Below are 23,874 nucleotides of genomic sequence, written 5' to 3' on the forward strand. Positions count from 1 at the left end.
CTCCAGCACACCCCTGCCCTCATCCTGGAAAGACCAATGACAGCATCTCTCATTTTGCCTTTGCATGCCATACCAAGATGCTACTCAAAATTTTGTTTTTAAAAGTGAATCTTGGAAATGGATTGTATTAAAGAGTTTGAAACGACTGATCGAATTAGATGCTATTATAATGGGATCTGTAGATCATCCCCATTTGATCAGAAAACATAAGTTTCCTGGATAGGAGGTCTACTGAATCAGAAGTTTGTGTGTTGCAGGGTGAGGGGAAGAGTTTTTGCGTTTTAAACAAGTACCTACCCTAAGGGATTTCTATGCTCCTTAAAGGGCTCCCAGGTGGCACTTGTGGTAAAGAACCTGCCTGCCATACAAAGCAGACCTAAGAGATGAAGACGCTGGTTTGATCCCTGGGTTGGGAAAATCTCCTAGAGAAGGGCACAGCAACTCACTGCAGTATTCTTGCCTGGAGAATCCCATGCACAGAGGAGCCTGGCAGGCTACAGCCCATTGAGTTGCAAAGAGTCGGACATGACTGAAACAACTTAGCATTCAGTCACGCTCCTTAAAGTCTGAGCACTTCAGCTCCATTCTCCAAGCTGATAGCCTCCACCCCCTGATTCAGCCACATCCAGGTTCAGTTCCAGGACAGTAGGACAATGCACAGACTCAGTCCCACCTGTAGCTGAGCTTCCCGAGTGGCTCAGTGGCAAAAGAATCTGCCTGCCAAAGCAGGAGCTGCAGTACATGTGTGTTCAGTCCCTGGGTTGAAACAATCCCCTGGAGAAGGAAATGGTATACCACTCCAGTATTCTTGCCTGGAAAATCTCACAGACAGAAGCACCACAATCCATGGGGTCACAAAGAGCTGGACCCAACAGAGCATACATGTACGTAACTGAGGGGCAGCTTTCTAGACCCAGCATCTCATATGCCAAGAACAACTCTTTGACTATATCAAAACGAAGTATGGTCAGAAAATGCTTCAACAACCTCTAATCAATATGCAAGGACAAGCACTGCTCCCTTTTTTTCTTTAGGCCACGCCACATGCCATATGATCTTGGTTCATATGCGATCTAACTAGGGATCGAACCCAGGCCCCTTGCATTGGGAGCTCAGTCTTAACCACTGACTGCCAGGGAAGTTGCTGCTCCCTTTAACACAGGTGCTGCTGCTGCTAAGTCACTTCAGTCGTGTCCGACTCTGTGTGACCCCATAAATGGCAGCCCACCAGGCTCCGCCGTCCCTGGGATTCTCCAGGCAAGAACACTGGAGTGGGTTGCCATTTCCTTCTCCAATGCATGAAAGTAAAAAGTGAAAGTAAAGTTGCTCAGTCACAGGTAGAGAAGTCAATTTCTTCCATGAAGACACAATATCTATTCAGTCTCAGATGTTGTCAGTCATTTGTTAAATTCTCATTCATTGCTGCCATTCATGGAGGTGTTGAGATTCCTGACTGATAAGCATAGAAGCATCTTATTAAACTAGTAGAGCTGAAGTGTTTAGCTAGTGTCTGTCACGTGGTATTTACTCAATGAATATTTATTATTCAACCAACAAATGAATAAATGAAGATATAAATGAATAGGCACAGGAAAGAATTCACTCAAGATTTTAATGGAAATAATCTTGAGGTTCTTTCTTGCCTTTTCTCTAATAAAATTTCTAAATTAAGAGACCATTTGGAGATTTGTTGACTTACAATGTTTCCTTTAAGTATCATGATACTTGATTTCAATTTGATTTGATAAGCATTCAAATGAAACACAGATTTCTTTTTTTTTTTTGAAGTACAAAAAAGAAAACTCAACTTGGAAATAAATGTTGAAATATAGACATCTATGGAGAATTAGATACTGATACTACTGCTATGGATATGCACATACATTCTTTGCAACATGATTCATCTAAGCATAAAAGATAAAAATCTATGGTCAGTTCATATTTTTAAAGGATGCTTTTGTTTATAGTCAGTACAAGACATTTCACATAGAAATTTCTTTTGTGTGTCTCTCTTCAACTTTATCCATGTAAAAATAAAATAGACAATGATCTAGTTAATAGCTACAGCCTCAGCTAAAATGAAAATGGTCTGTCAAATAGATTGCACCGAAAGATGAGAAATGTTTAGGTGGAAGGAACTTGAGCTACTACACAGAAAAATCCTACAAAATTTCTTATCATTTACCATGGAACAAAGTTATTTGTAGTAGACACAAGAAATTTCTCCCAGTTCCATTAAGACTAGATATGCAGTTTGGTCTAAAGTTAATTTTCTGAAAATACCAAATTGTTCTTCAATGCTTTTTAACCTACCATTACATACATACTGTTCAACGTATTTGAAAAATCCATTTATATTCAATATGTAGCATACTTTCTATAAAATGCTCAGGAATCAGGAAGAAGATACTCTTAGATTCTGCCAGTTTCACACAGTTTGCCAGTGGAGTCGGTGATGTTTTCGGCAGTTCTGGAAAATCAGTGAAGGCTACCGCTTTCTATGCCAAAGAGCAACATAATAAATGAAATAAGTAGCTTTCAGTGTTGAGTGTTATTGGGAGTATACATTCCAACTGCATAATGTTAGAGGTGTTTTTTTAATTTTTTATTTTTTTAATGAGAGTAAACTAAAATGACCTCAAGGGAAAGATACATTAGGTTTAGGTTGGTTGCTAAAGCAGCTATATCTTAAAATAATAGTCTTATTTAAACTGTTGCACTATTACCTGGCAAGATTTGCTCTATAGTTATCTAATTTACTACCACTTGGTTTAGTTTTATTTATTATTTAAATTAACAGTGTTTTCTAATAAAATGTATGTTCAGTGTTCTAGTTTGCATTTTCTCTAAATCTAACAAATATTTCCTAATGGTTCCAGACCACAGCTGCTGATCAATTAGAGGCTTTATTTTACGGCAAACAAACCTTCAGGACTAAGGTAAAATCCTTCTCTGTGATCTCAATTTTTCCCTTTCAAACTTTCAATAAAAATATATATATTCTAGAACTTGGAATTGAGGAAAAACCAGAAGTACACTGGAAAATGCCATAAGTTTTTAAGATTGTTTAATATTTTGTTAAGAAAAGAAAAATTGTGACCAACCTAGACAGCATATTAAAAAGCAGAGACATTACTGTGCCAACAAAGGTCCATCTAGTCAAGGCTATGGTTTTTCCAGTAGTCTATATGGATGTGAAAGTTGGACTATAAAGAAAGCTGAGCGCTGAAGAATTGATGCTTTTGAACTGTGGTGTTAGAGAAGAGTCTTGAGAGTCCCTTGGACTGCAAGGAGATCCGACCAGTCCATCCTAAAGAAAATCAGTCCTGAATATGCACTGGGAGGACTGCTGCCGAAGCTGAAACTCCAATACTTTGGCCACCTGATGAGAAGAACTGACTCATTGGAAAAGACCCTGATGCTGGGAAAGACTGAAGGCGGGAGGAGACGGGGACGGCAGAGGATGAGATGGTTGGATGGCATCACTGACTCAATGGACATGGGTCTGGGTGAACTCCGGGAGTTGGTGATGAACAGGGATGCCTGGTGTGCTGCAGTCCATGGGGTCACAAAGAGTTGTACACGACTGAGCGACTGAACTGAACTGCGTATTTGGTTGAAGTATCAGCTTTGTTCACTTAAGAAACTGCAGCTCCTCCGAGGTGCTTTTTCAGCTCATCAGAAACACATCATTGGCAGATACAGAAGAATGTAGATTCCTTCCAGGAAAAACTGGGAAGACAAGGAAATGTGTGTGTGTGTGTGTAAGTGTGGCTGAAATCCCCTCCTTAGCTCTCCTTCCTTAGCATCTATACCCATCCCTTCCTATGAGTTCCATCTCTTCCTCCAGAGTTCCATTGGATAATTGAATCCATCTTCTAGCTGCTGATCTAGAACTTACGTTCTGCCTGGAAACTATTCCACTGAGAGCTTACAGCACTTAAAGACAACCCTTATTGTGAATTCTGCTTTGTATCACTTAACTCATAAAACCCTAGAGTTTGGAGACTGTGTGGCCAAATGACCAACAACCTAAATCTGGGTTCAAATCCCAGTGCTGCTGCTGCCTCCCTGTGTGACACTGGAGCCCATTACCTGGTCTCTCAAAGTGTGAGTGGTCTCCTGGGTAAAACGAGGAAAATTATGCAATCCAATGACCTTGTCGCTTTTTTTCATTGTGTATCATGCCTTCACTCCAACCATTTTTTTCATTAGTTCTAACTCTGTGGGTCTTCTTTTTAATCACTCCCTTACCAAACCAGTTAACGTCATCCCTTCTTTTCTGATAAACTGTGAACAGAATAAAACAACAGTAACTACCTACCCCTGGCCAGCAACCAAACAACCAGCCATGGAAAGGAAAGCAAACACAATTTTGTTGGCCTGTTTCACTTTAAATTCATGAGACACATCTCAAATGGTCAGTCCACACTAATGTATGCTATGATCCCTTTCCATGATTTGAAATAACTTTTGCTGTTGTTCAGTTGCCTAGTCGTATCTGACTCTTCATGACCCCAAAGAATGCAACATGCCAGGCTTCCCTGTCCCTCATCATCTCCTGGAGTCTGCCCAAGTTTATGCTCATTGCATCGGTGATGCCACCCAAGCATCTTATCCTCTGTCGCCCTCTTCTCCTTCTACCTTCAATCTTTGCCAGCCTCAGGGTCTTTTACAACGAGTTGGCTAAAATAACTATTGGTCTTTTTCCAACTTTTCCCCTCTCTTCAAACCCTCAATACTTCCTTACACACTGGTGATGATCTTTCCTCACACTCTTCATCTTTCAGGTACAAACTGATCGGCACGTCTGTATCCACACCCACTCCATCCATCTCTGATCATCTTACCGAGCTTGAAGGATCTGTTCCCCTCCACCTGTCTGCTAGATCCTCTGCTGTCTTATTTACTCAAAGGTTTGCACTCTTGCAAGATTCCCCTCTCTCTTCTATACCCTTTATACTGTATTCTTTCCTAAAGTTGCAGTATCAGTCACGTTCAAAAATAAACAATAAAATGTCCCTCAAGTCTACCATATCCTAAAGTTATCGTCCATTTCTTTGCTCCAATTCAGAGAAAAACTTGTCAAGAACATCCTCTGTTCACTCCACACTGTCCTCCAGCTTTCTATCTTCATGCCCCCCCCACCCCCCGGCAAAGAGGTCACTTTGCTGCTGTTAATTCGACTCTTTCCTCAGTGCATGTCATAGTTAGCAGCATCTAATCATCCCCTTTGACCTCTGTGACACTGCTCCTGCTGCTGCTAAGTCACTTCAGTCGTGTCCGACTCTGTGCGACCCCATAGACGGCAGCCCACCAGGCTCCCCCATCCCTGGGATTCTCCAGGCAAGAACACTGGAGTGGGTTGCCCTTTCCTTCTCCAATGCATGAAAGTGAAAAGTGAAAGTGGAGTCGCTCAGTCGTGTCCAACTGGCAGCGACCCCATGGACTGCAGCCCACCAGGCTCCTCCATCCATGGGATTTTCCAGGCGAGTACTGGAGTGGGCACCACTGCCTTCTCCGTCTGTGACACTAGGCCTCTGCTTTATCCTACCACTCTTGTTCCTTCTCATCTAATTTCTAAACGTGTAGTGTCTCAAGACCTAGACCCTGCTTTCCCAACTATTACCTCTTCCTGTGCATGTGTTAAGTCGCTTTAGTCACGTCCAGCTCTTTGTGACCCTATGGACTGCAGCCCCCTAGACTCCTCTGTCCCTCGGATTTTCCAGGGAAGAATACAGGAATGGGTTACCATGCCCTCCTCAAAGGGATCTTCCTGATTCAGGGATCAAACGTGTGTCTCTTATGTCTCCTACATTGGCAAGCAGACTCTTTACCACTAGCACCACCTGGGAAGCCCAGAATATTAGAGTGGGTCTAATCATATGTCTAGTAGTAATCTTAAATTCAACATGTCCAAAAACTACTTGATTATTCCCTCTAAACCAATTTTTTTTCTCCATTCTTATCTCATTTAAACAACTCCACAATTCATTTTTTTAGTAGCAAAGATCTAGTCTCAATCCTTGATTCTTCTCTTTATCTGTGTTGTGTGTGTGTGTGTGTTTAATCCAACCCACAAGCCATCTTCTTGGCTCCAGATGTAACACATATGGTTTTTTCCACTTCTCTTTGTCTGCTCTAATGACACCCAGGTTTCAGCTACAATTGTCAAATATACAATAGATCACAGAACTGTATCCTAACTGGTGTCCTGGCTTTCTCTCTACCCTATCCCCAACAATTTTCCCCATGGCAGCCAATATCGTCTTTTAAAAAGTTGAATGAGATTGTTCCCCTTTCAAAACCCTTTGCATCATCCACAGAGTGAATCCCAATGTTTACCATTCCCTGTAAAACACCACATGATCTAGCCCTGACCCCATGGTCTATAACCCACGCATGCTGGTATTATTTCAAGTTCACAATCATGCACACGTGATTTGGAACACAAGCTTTCTCAAGACATTTTTACAAGTTGTTAGCTTGACTTGGAATCATTTATTCTAAAGGTGATGAAACTGGTCCTTTTTGATAGTCTTGTCTCAGCTTAAGTGTCATCTTCTTAAAAGGCCCACTCCTGACCATCTGATTTAAAATTAGCTTCCTCTCTACCATATTGCCATGTGTAATTTAGAAGGACATTTGACTGATTTAATTGTAGCTTTCCCAGCAATAAGCTTGGCTCAAAGTTAATATTCTAACCATTAATCTAATAAATAATACTTACCTTATAGGGTTATTATAAGGAGTAAATAGGGCTTTAATTACTTAACATACTGTCTGGCACAAAACACCTGCTGAAAAATTACTGTCCTTATTACTATTTTTATTATTATGGTTATAATTAGATGCTCCTTAAATATGTGCCAAGAATGTTAATTACCATACTCATGCTAATGTCTTAAATCTTTCAGATGAAAGATTTGTTTTTCAACATTTGTTTTCTAAGGTAAACAATACTTTAAGCTATACTAGTGAATTGAATGTTCCAAGATCTCTAAAATCAAATTACAGAGTTAGCAACTGCTTTTACCTACTGGTAGGACTAGACCTGTTTCTTGTCCTCTACTTCATCAACCATTCCAACTACAAGGGCAACGTCTATGAACTAAATTAAAATCAGAGATCTTATCACTAAACCTAGGTTCATTTAATTTAAGTCCAATATTAAACCTACCACTTTTCAAAAATGTATGACTTGAGGGAAATCTCATTAAATTTCATGGAAAGGCTAAAGTGAGCTTTGCCTTCAGACCCTATCAGAATCGGATCCATTAGAAATGTGTGTGACGAAGTACAAATTACAAGGTGATATAAAAGCGGGATTAGAACTCCAAAGAGAATGGTATTCTAGCACAGGTTTCAGACTCTTTGTCACAAGCTTTATGTAGGTATGCTAAGTGGCAGTAACTAGACCTAGGAAACAGCAAAATGTAATAACCTTAAAAAGCACAACGGCAAACAATGATGTATTCAGGTATCTGAAGTGAGAAGATGAGAACTTCTAGAAAATGTTTTTCTATTCTGTTTACATTATAAAATTTCATAAAGATATCAAGATTTAATCCTGTCTCTTATTCAAATCATGCAATAAATGTCTTTGATGGTTCTTAATTCCCTGTTTTTTAGTTACGCACATAGGCATGTTATAAAGACTGTTGCTACATTCACTTCCAGCTTTTCGTAATTTCTTCTTCTTTCATGTACGTTTTGTTTTTACTTCAAATTAATTCAGGTAAGATTGTAGGAAATAAGGTTATTCAATTTTTAGATACATTGCTCGGTGTGGAAAGAATGCCTGCACGTGTGCTAGGCTGCTTCAGTCGTTTCTGACTCTTTGCAACCCCATGAATCATAGCCCGCCAGGCTCCTCTGTCCACGGGGTTCTCCAGGCAAGAATACTGGAGTGGGTGGCCATTTCCTCCTCCAGGGGATCTTCCTGATCCGGGGATCAAACCCATGTCTCCTACACTGGCAGGCAGGTTCTTTACCACTAGCGCCACCTGGGAAGCCCCTTGGAATGTATATCGTGATGTTATGATAAAAGACAAAAAAGGTTTTAAATAGAAAACTATAAAACACTGGTGAGAGAAATCAAAGAGGACACTAACAGATGGAGAAATATACCATGTTCATGGATTGGAAGAATCAATGTAGTGAAAATGAGTATACTACCCAAAGCAATCTATAGATTCAATGCAATCCCTATCAAGCTACCAACAGCATTCTTCACAGAGCTAGAACAAATAATTTCACAATTTGTATGGAAAAACAAAAAACCTCGAATAGCCAAAGCCATCTTGAGAAAGAAGAATGGAACTGGAGGAATCAACCTACCTGACTTCAGGCTCTACTACAAAGCCACAGTTATCAAGACAGTATGGTACTGGCACAAAGACAGAAATATAGATCAATGGAACAAAATAGAAAGCCCAGAGATAAATCCACGCACATATGGACACCTTATTTTCGACAAAGGAGGCAAGAATATACAATGGATTAAAGACAATCTCTTTAACAAGTGGTGCTGGGAACTCTGGTCAACCACTTGTAAAAGAATGAAACTAGAACACTTTCTAACACCATACACAAAAATAAACTCAAAATGGATTAAAGATCTAAACGTAAGACCAGAAACTATAAAACTCCTAGAGGAGAACATAGGCAAAACACTCTCTGACATACATCACAGCAGGATCCTCTATGACCCACCTCCCAGAATATTGGAAATAAAAGCAAAAATAAACAAATGGGACCTAATTAATCTTAAAAGCTTCTGCACATCAAAGGAAACTATTAGCAAGGTGAAAAGACAGCCTTCAGAATGGGAGAAGATAATAGCAAATGAAGCAACTGACAAACAACTAATCTCGAGGATATACAAGCAACTCCTACAGCTCAACTCCAGAAAAATAAATGACCCAATCAAAAAATGGGCCAAAGAACTAAATAGACATTTCTCCAAAGAAGACATACAGAGGGCTAACAAACACATGAAAAGATGCTCAACATCACTCATTATCAGAGAAATGCAAATCAAAACCACTATGAGGTACCATTTCACACCAGTCAGAATGGCTGCGATCCAAAAGTCTATAAGCAATAAATGCTGGAGAGGGTGTGGAGAAAAGGGAACCCTCTTACACTGTTGGTGGGAATGCAAACTAGTACAGCCACTATGGAGAACAGTGTGGAGATTCCTTAAAAAACTGGAAATAGACATGCCTTATGATCCAGCAATCCCACTGCTGGGCATACACACTGAGGAAACCAGAAGGGAAAGAGACACGTGTACCCCAATGTTCATCGCTGCACTGTTTATAATAGCCAGGACATGGAAGCAACCTAGATGTCCATCAGCAGATGAATGGATAAGAAAGCTGTGGTACATATACACAATGGAGTATTATTCAGCCATTAAAAAGAATACATTTGAATCAGTTCTAATGAGGTGGATGAAACTGGAGCCTATTATACAGAGTGAAGTAAGCCAGAAAGAAAAACACCGATACAGTATACTAACGCATATATATGGAATTTAGAAAGATGGTAACAATAACCCTGTGTATGAGACAGCAAAAGAGACACTGATGTATAGAACAGTCTTATGGACTCTGTGGGAGAGGGAGAGGGTGGGAAGATTTGGGAGAATGGCATTGAAACATGTAAAATATCATGTATGAAATGAGTTGCCAGTCCAGGTTCGATGCACGATACTGGATGCTTGGGGCTGGTGCACTGGGACGACCCAGAGGGATGGAATGGGGAGGGAGAAGGGAGGAGGGTTCAGGATGGGGAACACATGTGTACCTGTGGCGGATTCATTTTGATATTTGGCAAATCTAATACAGTTATGTTAAGTTTAAAAATAAAATAAAATAAAAAAAAAAAAAAAGGTTTTAAAGACAGTGTTTACTACAAAATGCTTTCATAGAAAGAAATCATTTGGGCAAAGCAGAATTAAACAAACACTTTTTACAGCCTTTTATCTTTGATAGAGGACTTATTTTTCTCACAGTTTTTAAAAACATCATTGCTTGGAAAAGTACCATATGTACCTAAGAAAATGAGTGATGGTGTGATACAAAGATATGCTTAGAATTTCAAGAGTGTCCTCTTCTTCGACTTGTTTGTGAAATTTATTTAAATGGTATGATACATTTATATTATTAAAATTTAGTTATGCAAATGTTTTTATTGTCTTAATATCCTCATTCATAATGTACCTATCGTGTTTTCAGTAAAAAAAAAGGTGGACACTGTTGACTTCAAATGTTCAAAATAAATCAAAGGATCAATGTAGCTACTACCTAGAGCTCTGATCTAACTTATGATGCGATATAAAACGGATACTGATGACCAAGATTATGTTTCCCAGAGTTACTCCAGAACAATCCCATGCAGGTATTTCTGGTTCTTTACTGTTAACTATGAGAGTTGGCTTTATCAGTAGATTTTTAACAAATAATTCATTAATGTGAGACTAGTAAGAGAAGTAAGCTGAAAGCAGTATCAATAATGGAAAGGGAGGTGTTTCTTTCCAACCAGCTAAAGCATCTGCCTCTATTCTTAACCACTGCAAGTCATTAAGTCCTTCATTCCCCCGTGAAAGTGAAGACTTAAAATTTTAACTTTTTTATTTCTCTATTAAGATAAATTGAAAGGGCAATAATAAATTTTTCTGTGTATTGGTTTCCTCACTTCTTTAAATAAAACAAGTCAAGATGCAGAAAGTAGAATAGTGGTTGCCAGGGCCTAGAGGAAGAAGAAGAATGAAGTATTGCTATACAGTGGGTACAGAGTTTCAGTCTAAGAAGATGAAAAGAGTTCTGGAAATGAATGGTGATGACTGGGCAACAATATGAAAGTATTTATGCCTATACACCATGTATTTTAAATGGCTATAATGGTAAATTTTATCTGTATTTTGTGTTTACTTGTGTCTGACTCCTTGCAACCCCATTGACTGTAGCCTACCAGACTCCTCTGCCCAAGGCATTTACCAGGTAAGAATACTAGAGCTGGGTGCCATTCCTACTCCAAGGGATCTTCCTGACCCAGGGATCAAACCCACATCTTCTGTGTCTCCTGCATTGTCAGGCGGATTCCTTACCACTAGCACTGCCTGGGAAGCCCATGTATATTTTACCACAATTAAAAAAAATTTTTTTTTCAAAAGAGTAAATAGGATAGCAGATATCTGAATATAGGTTCTATACAAATTACAGACCAAACACAACTTTATTTTTGAGGGAGTCTCATGAATTATTACATATTGCCTTATTTTACTATAATACAAAAATGTGTTATCTACACTTTGTTTTTTGTCTAGTCTACAAATTTTAGATAAAAAAGAAACCAACCAACCAACAAACACCAACAATGACTAGACACTAAGAACTATTGGGAAACATTCCCTTCCTTACAATTATGCTCCTACCCTTATGCTCTTTCCCAAATACTTTCAGTCACTGTTTCTGGACTTTATGTATGCTCAAAGAACAGTTACATAATGAATCAATGAAGGGATCAGTAACTAAAAAATACAAGAGATCTGTATCTACCTCAAATGAATTTAACATGCCATAGTCCAGCAGAAATGTTCTGTGTATTATGATTGAATACAAATATCAGTATGAAGCTTGTGAGTATAAGCATTATTGCAATGCCTGTTTCTAATTTAGCTTTATGTGAAATCAATCACCTAAAGGTCACCTAAGGTCACCTAAAGGTCTCCTATGACTCCTTCCCCACATTAAATTTGTTTCAGAAATTCCCTATATTTGTGAGGGGAGGACACAGAGTTCTGGCTCCAAATAACTCAGTGGCCAAAATGTACCTTCTGAAGGATCCGGGATGATTCAAAGAGAAAAAACAAAATAGCTTTTTTCATGACCAATCTAAAGCCTTTACACAACACAGAAGAGAGAGCTCAACATTTACAATCACGGTGAGATGAGAGGAGTGGTTCTAGAACACCCGTGTAAACAGCGTGGCTTTAGGGAGGTTGTGATACAGCAGGAAGTGCTGTTAATGCAAGTGCCCTCTGCACAACCAAGGAAAGACAATCTCAATTTCACACACACATACACACACACACACACACACACACAAGGACCCTCCTCCTAAAATAGAAGATCTACAGAATAACATAATTCAATTGGCCCGTTTTCATTCTTCCAGTTTATCCCCTTGTCCTTATTTTCACACAAGTGAACGTCCCAGTTGGGAACCAAATGCAAAAGCCTCACTCAGCTCTCCACTGGGCCGTCACTTCTGTTGATTTTATCACTAGCCCAATGACAGAAGAAATACACCTCAGTCAAAACCCTTCTTGAATATGTGCGTACATGTATAGCTGATTCACTTTGCCATATAGCAGAAACTAGCACAACACCGTAAATCAACTACACTCCAATAAAAAAAAAATTCAGTGAAATATTTCTGAATCTGTCAAATCTTAAATTGAAAAGCAAACAAACAAACCCCTTCCTGTCATGACACATATTGAGAAACACAGCCTTTTGAGGCTAATTCAATGATACAATGCTTAAGATTCCCCTTGTGTTAATAAAGTATTAATTAGTTAATCACTTTTTAAAAGACAGTAAAACATCTGGGACCAAAATGATCAGTTTGCTTTCTGAAGTTGGAAATTGCTATTTTAATTCTCCCTTTGGGTAGTTTCTGGGTAAAGGGAATTTCATGATCGCTAAACTAATTTTCAAGTTATTAAAGCATGCCAAATTATGCTGAAACATGGGGAAATGAAATGCCTTAAGATTAAAAAAGATAACCAGTCATATCTTTTACTGTTGTAGTGATTTCTATCACATTCTATTGAACTTTTAGTGACTAACTGGGTAACCCTTTCAGGGGTGGGCTAAATGACATCCACATAGATGAAGGATAACAATTTCAACAGTGGAGAGGTGTAAAGGTGATATAATGAGAGGAATCTAATATTCTGTGCTTGAAGTCTCTAAACGTGCACAATGACCCATCCCTGGAGTTTTACAGTTGTTTTTTTTTTCCTTCTTATATGGATTTAGTGATTCTTTCCTTGTAATCACCCCATCGTGCTCAGCTGATAAATACCTGGCCATGTGAGTTAATCAATATACCTTGCCATTTTCTCAAATTCTGTGAAGATAAAATGATTCAGAAAAGGTATAACAAGTGAAAATACATTCAGAGATGTTAGGAAGCCACGAGAGAATTTAGAGATTCTCTCCAGCTCTCTCATCTTATCAAGGAAGATAAAATGTCTACTTTGAAGAGTTACAACAGATTAAATGTGGTTAGATGAAAGCTGAATTTTCTCTCCCATGTTTTCTTAATAAACTGTGAGTTCCATGAAGGGAAAGACTGAGTTAGGTTCCTACCTTTATATTTACACACACGCACGTGTGCACACACACACACACACACACACACACACAGTAGATATATAGTAAGTGTAGAGTAACATTAAATTAATAAATGAAACCAAAACACAGTGCTTTTCAAGATCTCAGAGAGCCTCTGAAAGAGTCCAAACACCAAGAATACCTTGAATCTCAGTTACCCTAAATTGTCTTATTCTGAGAACTTCTGTATTGAAATAAAGGAAAACAGTCAAGCACCAACTTAATAAGCCCTTTGAATTCTACAAGCTGTACATTATATACCAACCATTAAGTTGTAATATTTATTTCTTCTAATAATAGTTTTCAAAATAAAATCTTAAGAAAATTATCCTTACAGAAAGTTTTGCTAACAAAAAGTTGCACTTTAAAGTACATACAGTAAGTCACTATTTTATCCTTTCTAGTGAAGATGTTATTTCTTGTTAAAAAAAAAAAAAGTATTTAGTATAAGAAAAATAACCATCTAATCATAACCATTAACTAAAAATAATATCTATAGGTCAAGCTGTTCCTTCAAAATAACACATGTTCACAGGTGGCATACAGAACAGGAATCTAGTCTGTTTTGTGATGAGTTTTATAAAACTATGCTGGACCAGAAAATTCCTTTGGTCCTTTATCTCAGTGTATTAGGACCACTTTTTTCGCATGTCCTGGAATATGATTTTTGGTCCAGTTGGCTTATAGATGGCCATACCATAACAAATATCTATAAACGAAACTCTCATATCTTGTAGTCACTTCTCAGTTCTATGTACAGAAATCCTAGCCACCTGTGTGCAAACACCAAGACGTCTCCTCATTGACTGTTAATCAAAAGTTCCATAATTGCTGATATGATATAGATATAAATTTAAAATATGACTCTTCCTACTATATTAAATAAAAATCCCATAAAATTCATAATTCTATTGGTCAAAAAGAATCTGTCAATTTTTCAACTACAAAGTTTCTTTTTAAACAAGCATTTTTTCCTTAAAATGGTAATCATTAGGAGCAAATATTAATTTTGAGAGCTTTTCTTTTAAAGAAGAGTATATCAAAATAGAATATTGTTAGTGTTCTTCTCTGCATCAACATATTGGGGATGATAAAACAGTGTTTGATCACCCAGTTATTTTCCTCTTGGTAACAATCCAAGAAAAATAGTTTATAATTCCTTAAAAGCTAGGAAAGAAGATAATAGAGAGAGGAAGAGAGAGAGTAGGAAGGTTTCCAGTGTTTTGCTCTGCTGTGTTCATTCTGAAAAGCTAATGAACAAGTTAAATTTTCTGGTAGTGCAATGCTACAGAGATAAATTCAGGAGGACAGAGTCAGCAATGTTAATATTTGCTTGCTGCAAACACTGCAGAGTATAGAAGAGTATGGCCTATGATATTTGTGTGTATATATATACACACATATACACATACATCAGTTGAAAAGTCAATTTTGCCATCCAGGAATTTCCTCTTATAGGAAAGTAATAAATTCATATTCAAAGATAGCATCTAGAGTCATTCAGTAATGCCTTATTCACATTCAGAGGAAGACATTTTTCCTGTGCTGAAGTAGACTTTTATGGGATATGAGCATATACATGCGAAAAGAGCTTATATCAATTTCTATGTTCTGTCCTGGAGGAAAGATATACAGAGGGTGAAAGTCTAATAAAAATGAGTCATTAAAACAAGAGAAACTACAAAATGGTCTCCAAGATTCACTCAATGGCAACCTATTAAGAATTGTTAAAATCTACTTGACTTTGATTTGGCAATCTCTTAATAAGAACAGCACAGCTATAAAACATTTAATGTTGTTGTAAATAATAATGTCACTTTTAGGGTAATGTCTATTTCTGGTTATTTCCCTTTAGCTAATTTTTTCTCCCTTAATTCACTTATTTTTCTTCCTTCTAAGTTTAAATTTGTTTCATTCATTTGCATGCAATTAGTGCCTAAAAATATAAAGGGTAACCATTTTCTAGAGACATTTTTTCATTAGCTCCAAAAGATAAATTCATTGGCAGAGGTAAATCTGATCAAAATCACAGACTATGACTTCATCAGAGGCATCTGCAAAATATGGCAAGGAATTCTACACTGAATAAGTCATAACTATTGATACTAAGTTAGATCCATTGCATATGGTATATTACTACTTCCTCATGACAAATCAATGAGGGAAGAATTAACATTCACATTACATGAATATATAATAGAAGCTAGGGCTTATTCAGGTTTGAGATTTTCTAACATCAGATACAGTTACTAAAAGGGAAAGCTAGGATTAAATACCAAAGTATGACTTTCTCTAAGACACATTAAATTTCCCTGTTGTCTTCTACAGCGTGGAGACCAGTTAGGCCAACCTCCTCACTGAGGTCCAGGGAGAGTGAAATTACTTCCTTGGGCGCACACGATCAGATGATGAAAGAAGGAAGCCAGATCAGTCTACTACATGGCTTAGGCTTGTTTCCAAGGCTGAGTGAGATACACTCGAAATAAGGAGATATTTCCAGAAAACTGATTCTGGCATTAAACTCCTTATCTTTAGCTATACCCAGCCTAATTTAAGCCCTTTTGAAAGTTATATCAACTTTTCAGGCCAGGAAAACATTCATCACTGAGAAACACTGCTTCATAAATATAACTTTATCAGACCCCAAGAACAGCCCTCCATGTCCATAAGAGAAGAGGGATGATATGAAATAGTCAATTCTAACTAAATCTACCAGGAAACAAGGTCTCTCTTTATCCCACCTCTTGAAGTTGCTTTTTTCATTCCCACATTCAATTTTTCCACCCAGCACATAATGTCCTGTACTGATAAATATAGGTGAGTAAATAACTCTGTTACTTAATGGAATAACCTTTAATCGTTAAAACGTTTATAGAATGAAGTATACTAGAAGAGAACAACCCTTTAGTTTAATTCAAGTGTTGGAGGACGTGGGATTAATGCCACTCACTGTGTTGCTTTGGAACATTTGCTCACGTGGGAGCCACCATCCACCCCAGGCAGTATAGCTGGGTGACTGCAAGTTACACATGTATAGGTAAGGAAGTAGTAAACATTTCCACAACTCACCCTCGAATTAACTACTTCCAGGGAGACGTTCTGAGGAGGGGCACTTGGCACTAGAAGAAATCAAACAAGGTGAGACCAGTTATTGCCAAAGTCATGAAAGAGAAACCCCAACCCTCTTTGAAAAGAGAAAGCACATATTTTTCACAGTTTGTAAGAATAATTAGGTAGGTGATTCTAGGTGGCACTTCAATATTTTCCTGGAGAGATGGAAAATAACTGCATTTGTTTATATTTTTCTCTCTTGGTGGGCCAGTTATTCATCTAGGGAGCCTCCAAAACACTTAGGCAAGAAAGCACCTGCAGTGTTACTAAATACTGCCATTTAATTACAGCTTCCTGGTGATAACCTTCCCAGAGGAACCAATAAAACCACACAGATTTCCTGGAGTGGTTTTAAAGGCTTAAGATATTGTGCTTTTCAGGACCTGCATGGTTTTATGATGAAATATGTGATTCTAATGGTCACTCTTGTTGCTTAATCCCTTTAATGCAAACTTTATTATCCCCTAAAAAGTGAAAAGAAGAAACACATCCCCTTTCTTTTCACACTTTGTAATTAAACCCATGTGTCACAAATGCAAGCAGGTTACCGGAGAGCATTTGGTGAGTGAATTCTATTAACAAGGGAGCAATTTCTTTTTCTTTGTGGGTTTTCTAGGTATTTTGTTTCTCCTACTTGCATTTCAATTGTTTCGCTACTTCATGGAAGGTGGAAGAAGATGTACAGCCTCCTGTATAATACTTCTAAATGGATATTTACTATATCAAAAAGTGAATATTCTATCACGTTGGTAATTCTAAGACAGCCATTCACTGAACGACTGATATATGTCAAGTACTATTCTGGATGTAATGGGTGAATCATAAAAAAATTAAAGATTTCTGCCCCACAACAGGAATATAAGTAGCTTCAGTAAATGCTTCAAGATAAATGCTTACTATATATGAATCTGAGTACTCTTTTCCTGAAAAATTGATAAATTTAATAGAGAAAAAATGCTTTCAGCATCCTCAAAACTTTAAGTGCTATTTTTGTTAAGTTTCTCTTCCTTAATTTGAACTTGGACAATATCTATGTTTTCCTGGTGTACTTGTATTTGCCCTGAATTTACTTATGTCCTACTCTGGTTTTGCCTTCTGAAAAAGAATCACTATGAAGATATGATATATGTCTGATTAATCTTTATATCCATCAAACTGACATTCAATTAATATTTCCTGACTCAATAATTAAATGAAAAAATGAATACTTACTCAAATATTAGCTCCTAGACCTTTCTGTACATGATGGGAATTATAATCACTTATTTTGTTTAGACTTTGAACTTCTTGTCTTAGTACTTGATAAAAGTTAACATCAATGTAACTTGTGATAAAATGTTTATCAGAGGCTTGTTCATGAATTAGGTCAACAAGTATTCTTTCAAAAAGATATTTCATTATTTACAAGATAGACTTTATTTTAAAATTTCATTTGATTATATTATTATTTTCTTATCAAATACAGAATATAACCTTCACAGGAACCAGAAGTTTTGTCCTTTTGACGCTGCATGCCCAACGTTGATATGTGTCAAGCACATGGGGGCACACTTAGTAAATATTTGTTGAATGAAATCAATGAATAGATTATAAGTTTATAATAAAATATTTTTCACATTTAGGGTTCTGATGAATAAATTTACTCAATAATAAAAATGTTCATCATTTTTGCAAATTTATTTTTTAAATTAAGCTATAACATAAGAAAATGCACAAATATTTCAGAATCTATGACTGGATAAAATGGTGTGTGTGCGTTTCCATTTAAATGCCACCTAGATCAAGATATAGAACATTATCCATATCATTTGCTGTATCTTTTTCTGGAAAGCTCACTTGTGTCCCTTTTCTGTCAATATCTTTCTGGTCCTACTTTTAGGACCTCTAAATCCAGAAATTAATTTATTTTATTTTGAGCTCACTAAAAACAAAACCATAGTTGTTGTCTTTTTTCCCCCCTAGGCTGGCTTCTTTGGATAATTGTTATTTCTTGAGATTCATTCATATTGTTGTAAGTAGCAATAGCTTTTTGTTTTCCTGGTCTATAGTATTATAATATATAATTACCCTAATTTATATTTGTTTATTCTACTGATGAATGACATTTGGATCAATTTCTAGTTTGGAGTTATGAGAATAAAACTGCTCTGAAAATTTTAGTTTGTGCTTTTGCTGGACAATTGCACTCATTTCCTTCATTATATACCTAGGAGCAGAAATACTGGTAGAAGAAGAACTCCTTATGAGGGTTAAACATATGCTAAGTTTTAATAGATACAAAGCTTTCTAAAGTGACAGTACCAAGACAAGATTAAAGATAGGCTGGAAATAACAATTTGTGTGATCAGAAGAACTGAAAAAAAAAATTATATTCTCACAATGAGGAAGAATTTAATATGATCCACACTCAAATTACTCTATAGCACAATAAAAATTAAAATAGTCACAGACCAAAAAAAAATACTATGTTCTGAATCATATAATTGTATAGCTTACCAGAAATGCAATTCTTTAAAAGTGAAGATTGGAAATAAAGTCTTAATATTAAACTATAACAAATCAGAAACATGAAAAATACCTCTAGATTATGTTTCATCTGATACTATAATATTTACATTATATTATACAATATCACCAAATAAAATTGTAACATAGATTTTTGGAGGAAAGGGAAGGTATCTTAAATTTATCATGCATTTTGTTCTAGGTGCTATGCTAGTCGATATGAAACCCTTAAATGTCCTTTTAATAAAAGCTTACAAATGATATTTAGCTCCTCATCTCAGAAGACCAAGAATATATAAGAAAAAGAGTAAACTACCACAATCTGATAATTTTCTGTATTAGAAATTTAAAGCCATGAACTCCCAAAGGTGTACTTATCACAATGGTGTTGTCTGTTTTTGTCTATTTTTACCATACAAACTTCTCTTATTTTTCCATGATAGCACACTGGCTATTCTTGCTTTACACAGTTAGGAAAGAAAGTGAACAATGTTTTCTACAGTATTTTTAGTTATTATTTCCTCCTTTACACTATCAATTTTCATAGTATTTACAAATAAATAGATATCAACAGACAGGATTAGTGAAAGTGAGTAGAATTCAACATTTATCTATTGGGACTTTATTTGTCTTATTTGAGAATGCTTCCTTGTTTCATGAAGCAGAGGGGAAGGACATAGTTCATTGCTTTTCTCTTCAAAATGTCAAGTACTTTATCATTTACAATCAGTTCATTAAAGCCAATCAGAGTCATTTGATCTGGAAACTCCTCTTAACACAGTGGAACATGCTGGTTTAAGCACATGGTGATGAAGCATTCTGTGGAGTAGATTAAGTTCCCACATTTGTAATGAGTCATATAATCACTTTAATTCCTCTCCTTAGCAAGCCTGAGCTGTCCTGTATACATAATTTGTGGATTGAAAGAATTTATATATAACTGAGCATTTTTCTTGAGGGAACTAATATGAGACATTTATTGTAGAATAAGAGAAACTCAACATTTTTCCCATATTGAATCTTCCTTCTTTACTAACTAGCTTCCATGACCTGGCTCTTCTGCTTACTAGCATTTATGACCTCTATCTTAGTTTTGTTGTCTATAAAGTAGGAAAAAATACAGTGTTGTGAAGTATGTGGAGCCGGGTCTTACACTAATAAATACTCAAGAAATATTACTGATAAAAGTAAGAAGCACATTCCCATAGTTGAGTTTGCCCACAAAATCTGGTCCCTATGCCTTTGGACATAGGGCAAGTTGGCATGGATGCAAATATATGATCATTAATTCATAAGACCTATAAATAACCTATTTATGTCAACTAGTTCAAGAGATAGTATATTGGAACCAACTGGCAAATCTACTCACAGTCTGTACTAAATATCAGACTGTCTAGATTGATGCTTTACGCCAACTACAAATTGGCACTTGTCAAGAGCATTACCAACAGACTGAACAACAAGGGCATTTGCCATCTGCCTCTGAGGAGACTGAACCCTATGCTGAGTGAAGTCGCTCAGTTGTGTCCTACTCTTTGTGACCCCATGGACTGTAGCCTACCAGGCTCCTCTGTCCATGGGATTTTTCAGGCAATAGTCCTGGAGTGGATTGCCATTTCCTTCTCCAGGGGATCTTCCCAACCCAGGGATCAAACCTGGGTCTCCCGCATTGTAGACAGATGCTGCTGCTGCTGCCGCTAAGTCGCTTCAGTTGTGTCTGACTCTGTGCGACCCCAGAGACGGCAGCCCACCAGGCTCCCCCGTCCCTGGGATTCTCCAGGCAAGAACACTGGAGTGGGTTGTGTAGCTATTAACCTTCAATAGCCTCTGAGGGAGTTCAGGGTGGAGTGAGGCCCTCTGTGCTCCAGGGAATCTGGTGGGACAGGTCTTTAGATAGTCAGATATTTTCAGGAACTGATTTTATGATCTCAATCCTTGCATGTCCTCATATCTAGAGAAGCACTAAATCCCTTCATGGTGACATCATATCCTCATGACTAGCAAAAAAAGTTTTTGTAAAACAAGTACTTAATGATATTCAACTCCCCCTTCACCAAAAGGGGTTTTTATATATCTACCTTCCCCCAGTGTCGCTTTGGAGCAGTCTCTCAGAGCTATCTGAGGTGCTGTCTCCTGGGCTGCAGTCCTCATTTTGACCCCAAATAAACTAACTGACAACTCTCAACTTGTGTACCATTTTTAGTCGACATCTACAATCCCAAGGGTCTGAAAAAGTACAATATCATAAACCAATGATACACTGGATGGAGGAATTACACAATATTTCTTCCCAGAGAAACAAAGTGGAACTAAATTAGAAATGACAATTCATTAGAGTAAAATTTTTTTAATAAGCATCTTAGCCATAACAAGAATACTTTTGGGATAATTAATTCAGAAAAACAGGTGGCATTTCATTTTTTTTAATTCAATTTTTCTATGGGCCCAAAATAATTTTTTAGTAAGAATTTCTAGGGCTTTATAAGAAATATGAAGGTCTCTGTAACACATATATGTAGACATAATTATATGTTAAATGAGTCTCACAAATAGGAAGTCCTAAAGATGAGTTTATACTTACAAACATTTGTACAGGTTTGGCTGAACTGCCTGAGTAATTCAACAAATATTTACTGAGTAAGAAGGGATATAGAGATGAATATAACATCACCTCTCATTTAAGGAACATTTGAAATAATAAGAAAGAGAGACACTGGCATAATAACATTTATTAAACATCTAAATATATGCCATGCTCATGTTTCAGGTGCTTATATGTATTAGCCACTTAATTTTCACAATATCTGCCTTTTATAACATCTAGAAAGTCAAGGAGAATATGGCTTTATTAAGTACAACTAGGAAGTGGGTGACTATAATTATAATTAAATTCATCTACATGTGACCTCAGCATGGAGAGCTTCAGTAGAGAGGAAAGGACATCGGACTGAAGTAAAAGAGATGAAGTGATTGTAAAGATGAGCGCAGATGAGGTCAGAGTGCGCAGGCCTAGGGGCCCCTGGAGCGCATGCTTTCTGTATCAAATGCACCTGACAGAGGGGGGCTGGGGGCCTCTCTCACAGTGATGCTTGTTGAATGAGGCTCATGAAATCCTTTTATTTAAATGACAGGCATTTTCTAAATCCTATATGTTGCAACACTTCTAGATAACAAGTCTTGGATTAATGAGTAATAATCTATCTTTCTCACTTATGACATTTAAAACCAAAGTAGAGAATAAGGCCACAGCATTACATTCAGAGTGTGAAAGAAATCTACATAAATTATGTAAAATATTCATTTTCATTTGTTTTCCTTTTATTTTTATAATTATAAGTTGTGAAGTAATTTATTCTGCCAATAAATATTCCGTTCTGTCTTCAATAACAGAATCAGATGAATGAGCTTAGGAATTACATTAAAAATGATACCGAAGTGGTGTCAGATATATATTTTTTATATTGAAATTGCAAATGAACATCACTCCTGTGTCTCCTTTGCACTGTCCTTCAGAACAGGCATGTGCTTCCTCATTTCACTGATGTTGTGTGAAGTATTTACCCAGATACTTTCTGAGATTAAAGCATGGTGGATTGGCAAACGAATCACAAACTGAAGTCATTTTTTGAAATTCACAAGATCAATAATTTATAGAATTACACACACCAACAGGGAAACTGTTGTTGAAAAGAAATAGCTTGCCACCTTTTTAATATTCATAGAGGTCACAGCTCTGCATTTCTGCACCTGCCTGAATTGTCACTGGCCTCATATCATAAACTCTGCTATGCTTTATTTTCACTTTTCATTAAACTTCTAACATTTCATTATCATCCGTTTCTTAGATCTCTAGTTACCTTTGCTACTGCTTTGTCAAATTCATCTATTTCATTAAGATTTCCTCCTCTTTTTTATGGCATTAAAAAATATGTCTGATCTTTCATTTGCTAGGCAAGGTAAAAGTAAAATATAAATTTTCAGGTTCAGTTTTAATACTTTCAATATTGGATTATTTGGCCTAAATCTTCATGATTTTTTTTTTAATTGGAGGTATATGTAGGAGGATTGTCCATTATTTAAACACATGTAGTCACCTACCACTGTTTAGAAGGAGAAACAAAAGATGCTGATGTAAATTAGCCCACACACATGCACAAATGTGTTTGTATTTATAGGAATAAAGGAAAACACAGACACAAAATTATTTTGAGCTCTTAGGCAGTAGTCACACCTCTTGAAAATGACTAATTAGGACATCCTGATTCAGAGTGTATACCTTTTCAAAGTTTAAATTTGGCTGTAATAAGTGGTTTGATGAATAAGCCAAATTTCTAATGTACCTTAGTCTATTTCATTAAGTTTTAGTTAGGACCCCTTGAGCACAGAATCTATCACATGCATTCAATATTATTTCATTATTCTAACAAATAAGGGAGTCAAATTCCACGGTCTAAAACTTACCATCAGAAAGCGTAACCACTGTCACGTCGTCAGTAGATACTCCTGGCCCATACCGGTTATAAGCTAGGAATCGAAGACTATATTCCGTGAATTTTTTCAGGCCTTCCAGTTTATAAGATAGCCCATCAACCTCTATATTCTGGAGAGATAAAACACCAAAATTGTTATTCAGGAGGCACGTTAAAGCAGAAATGGCAGCCATTCTGAGCAATCAGTGAATTGATAGTAGACTCTCATTCACAAAGCAACACTCTAGCCTTATTATGTATGAGTTGTTATAAAACCCAAATGGTGACCCATACTTCTCCACTAAAGACTGAACCACTCTGCAGACTCCTAGTTAAATTAACACCATGCTGTCTTCACAGTCATTAAGTTCCAATTT

The 23,874-nt window shown here is 36.9% G+C and overlaps 1 protein-coding gene across 10 annotated transcripts in view; it reads right to left on the reverse strand.

Annotated features, from left to right (window-relative positions):
• DCC (DCC netrin 1 receptor) overlaps window positions 1-23,874 on the reverse strand; it is a 1,367,203-nt gene that overhangs the window by 333,885 nt on the left and 1,009,444 nt on the right. For all 10 annotated transcript variants that reach the window (XM_044934810.2, XM_044934809.2, XM_044934814.2 and 7 more), the window contains 2 exons: window positions 23,490-23,628; window positions 16,482-16,531 (listed from right to left, as the gene is read on the reverse strand). In XM_044934810.2, the coding sequence (XP_044790745.1) occupies window positions 16,482-16,531; window positions 23,490-23,628 (189 nt within the window). The remainder of the gene's footprint in view (window positions 1-16,481; window positions 16,532-23,489; window positions 23,629-23,874) is intronic.

This window comes from Bubalus bubalis, chromosome 22 (genome assembly GCF_019923935.1).
Source record: "Bubalus bubalis isolate 160015118507 breed Murrah chromosome 22, NDDB_SH_1, whole genome shotgun sequence".
Taxonomy (NCBI): Eukaryota; Metazoa; Chordata; class Mammalia; order Artiodactyla; family Bovidae; genus Bubalus; species Bubalus bubalis.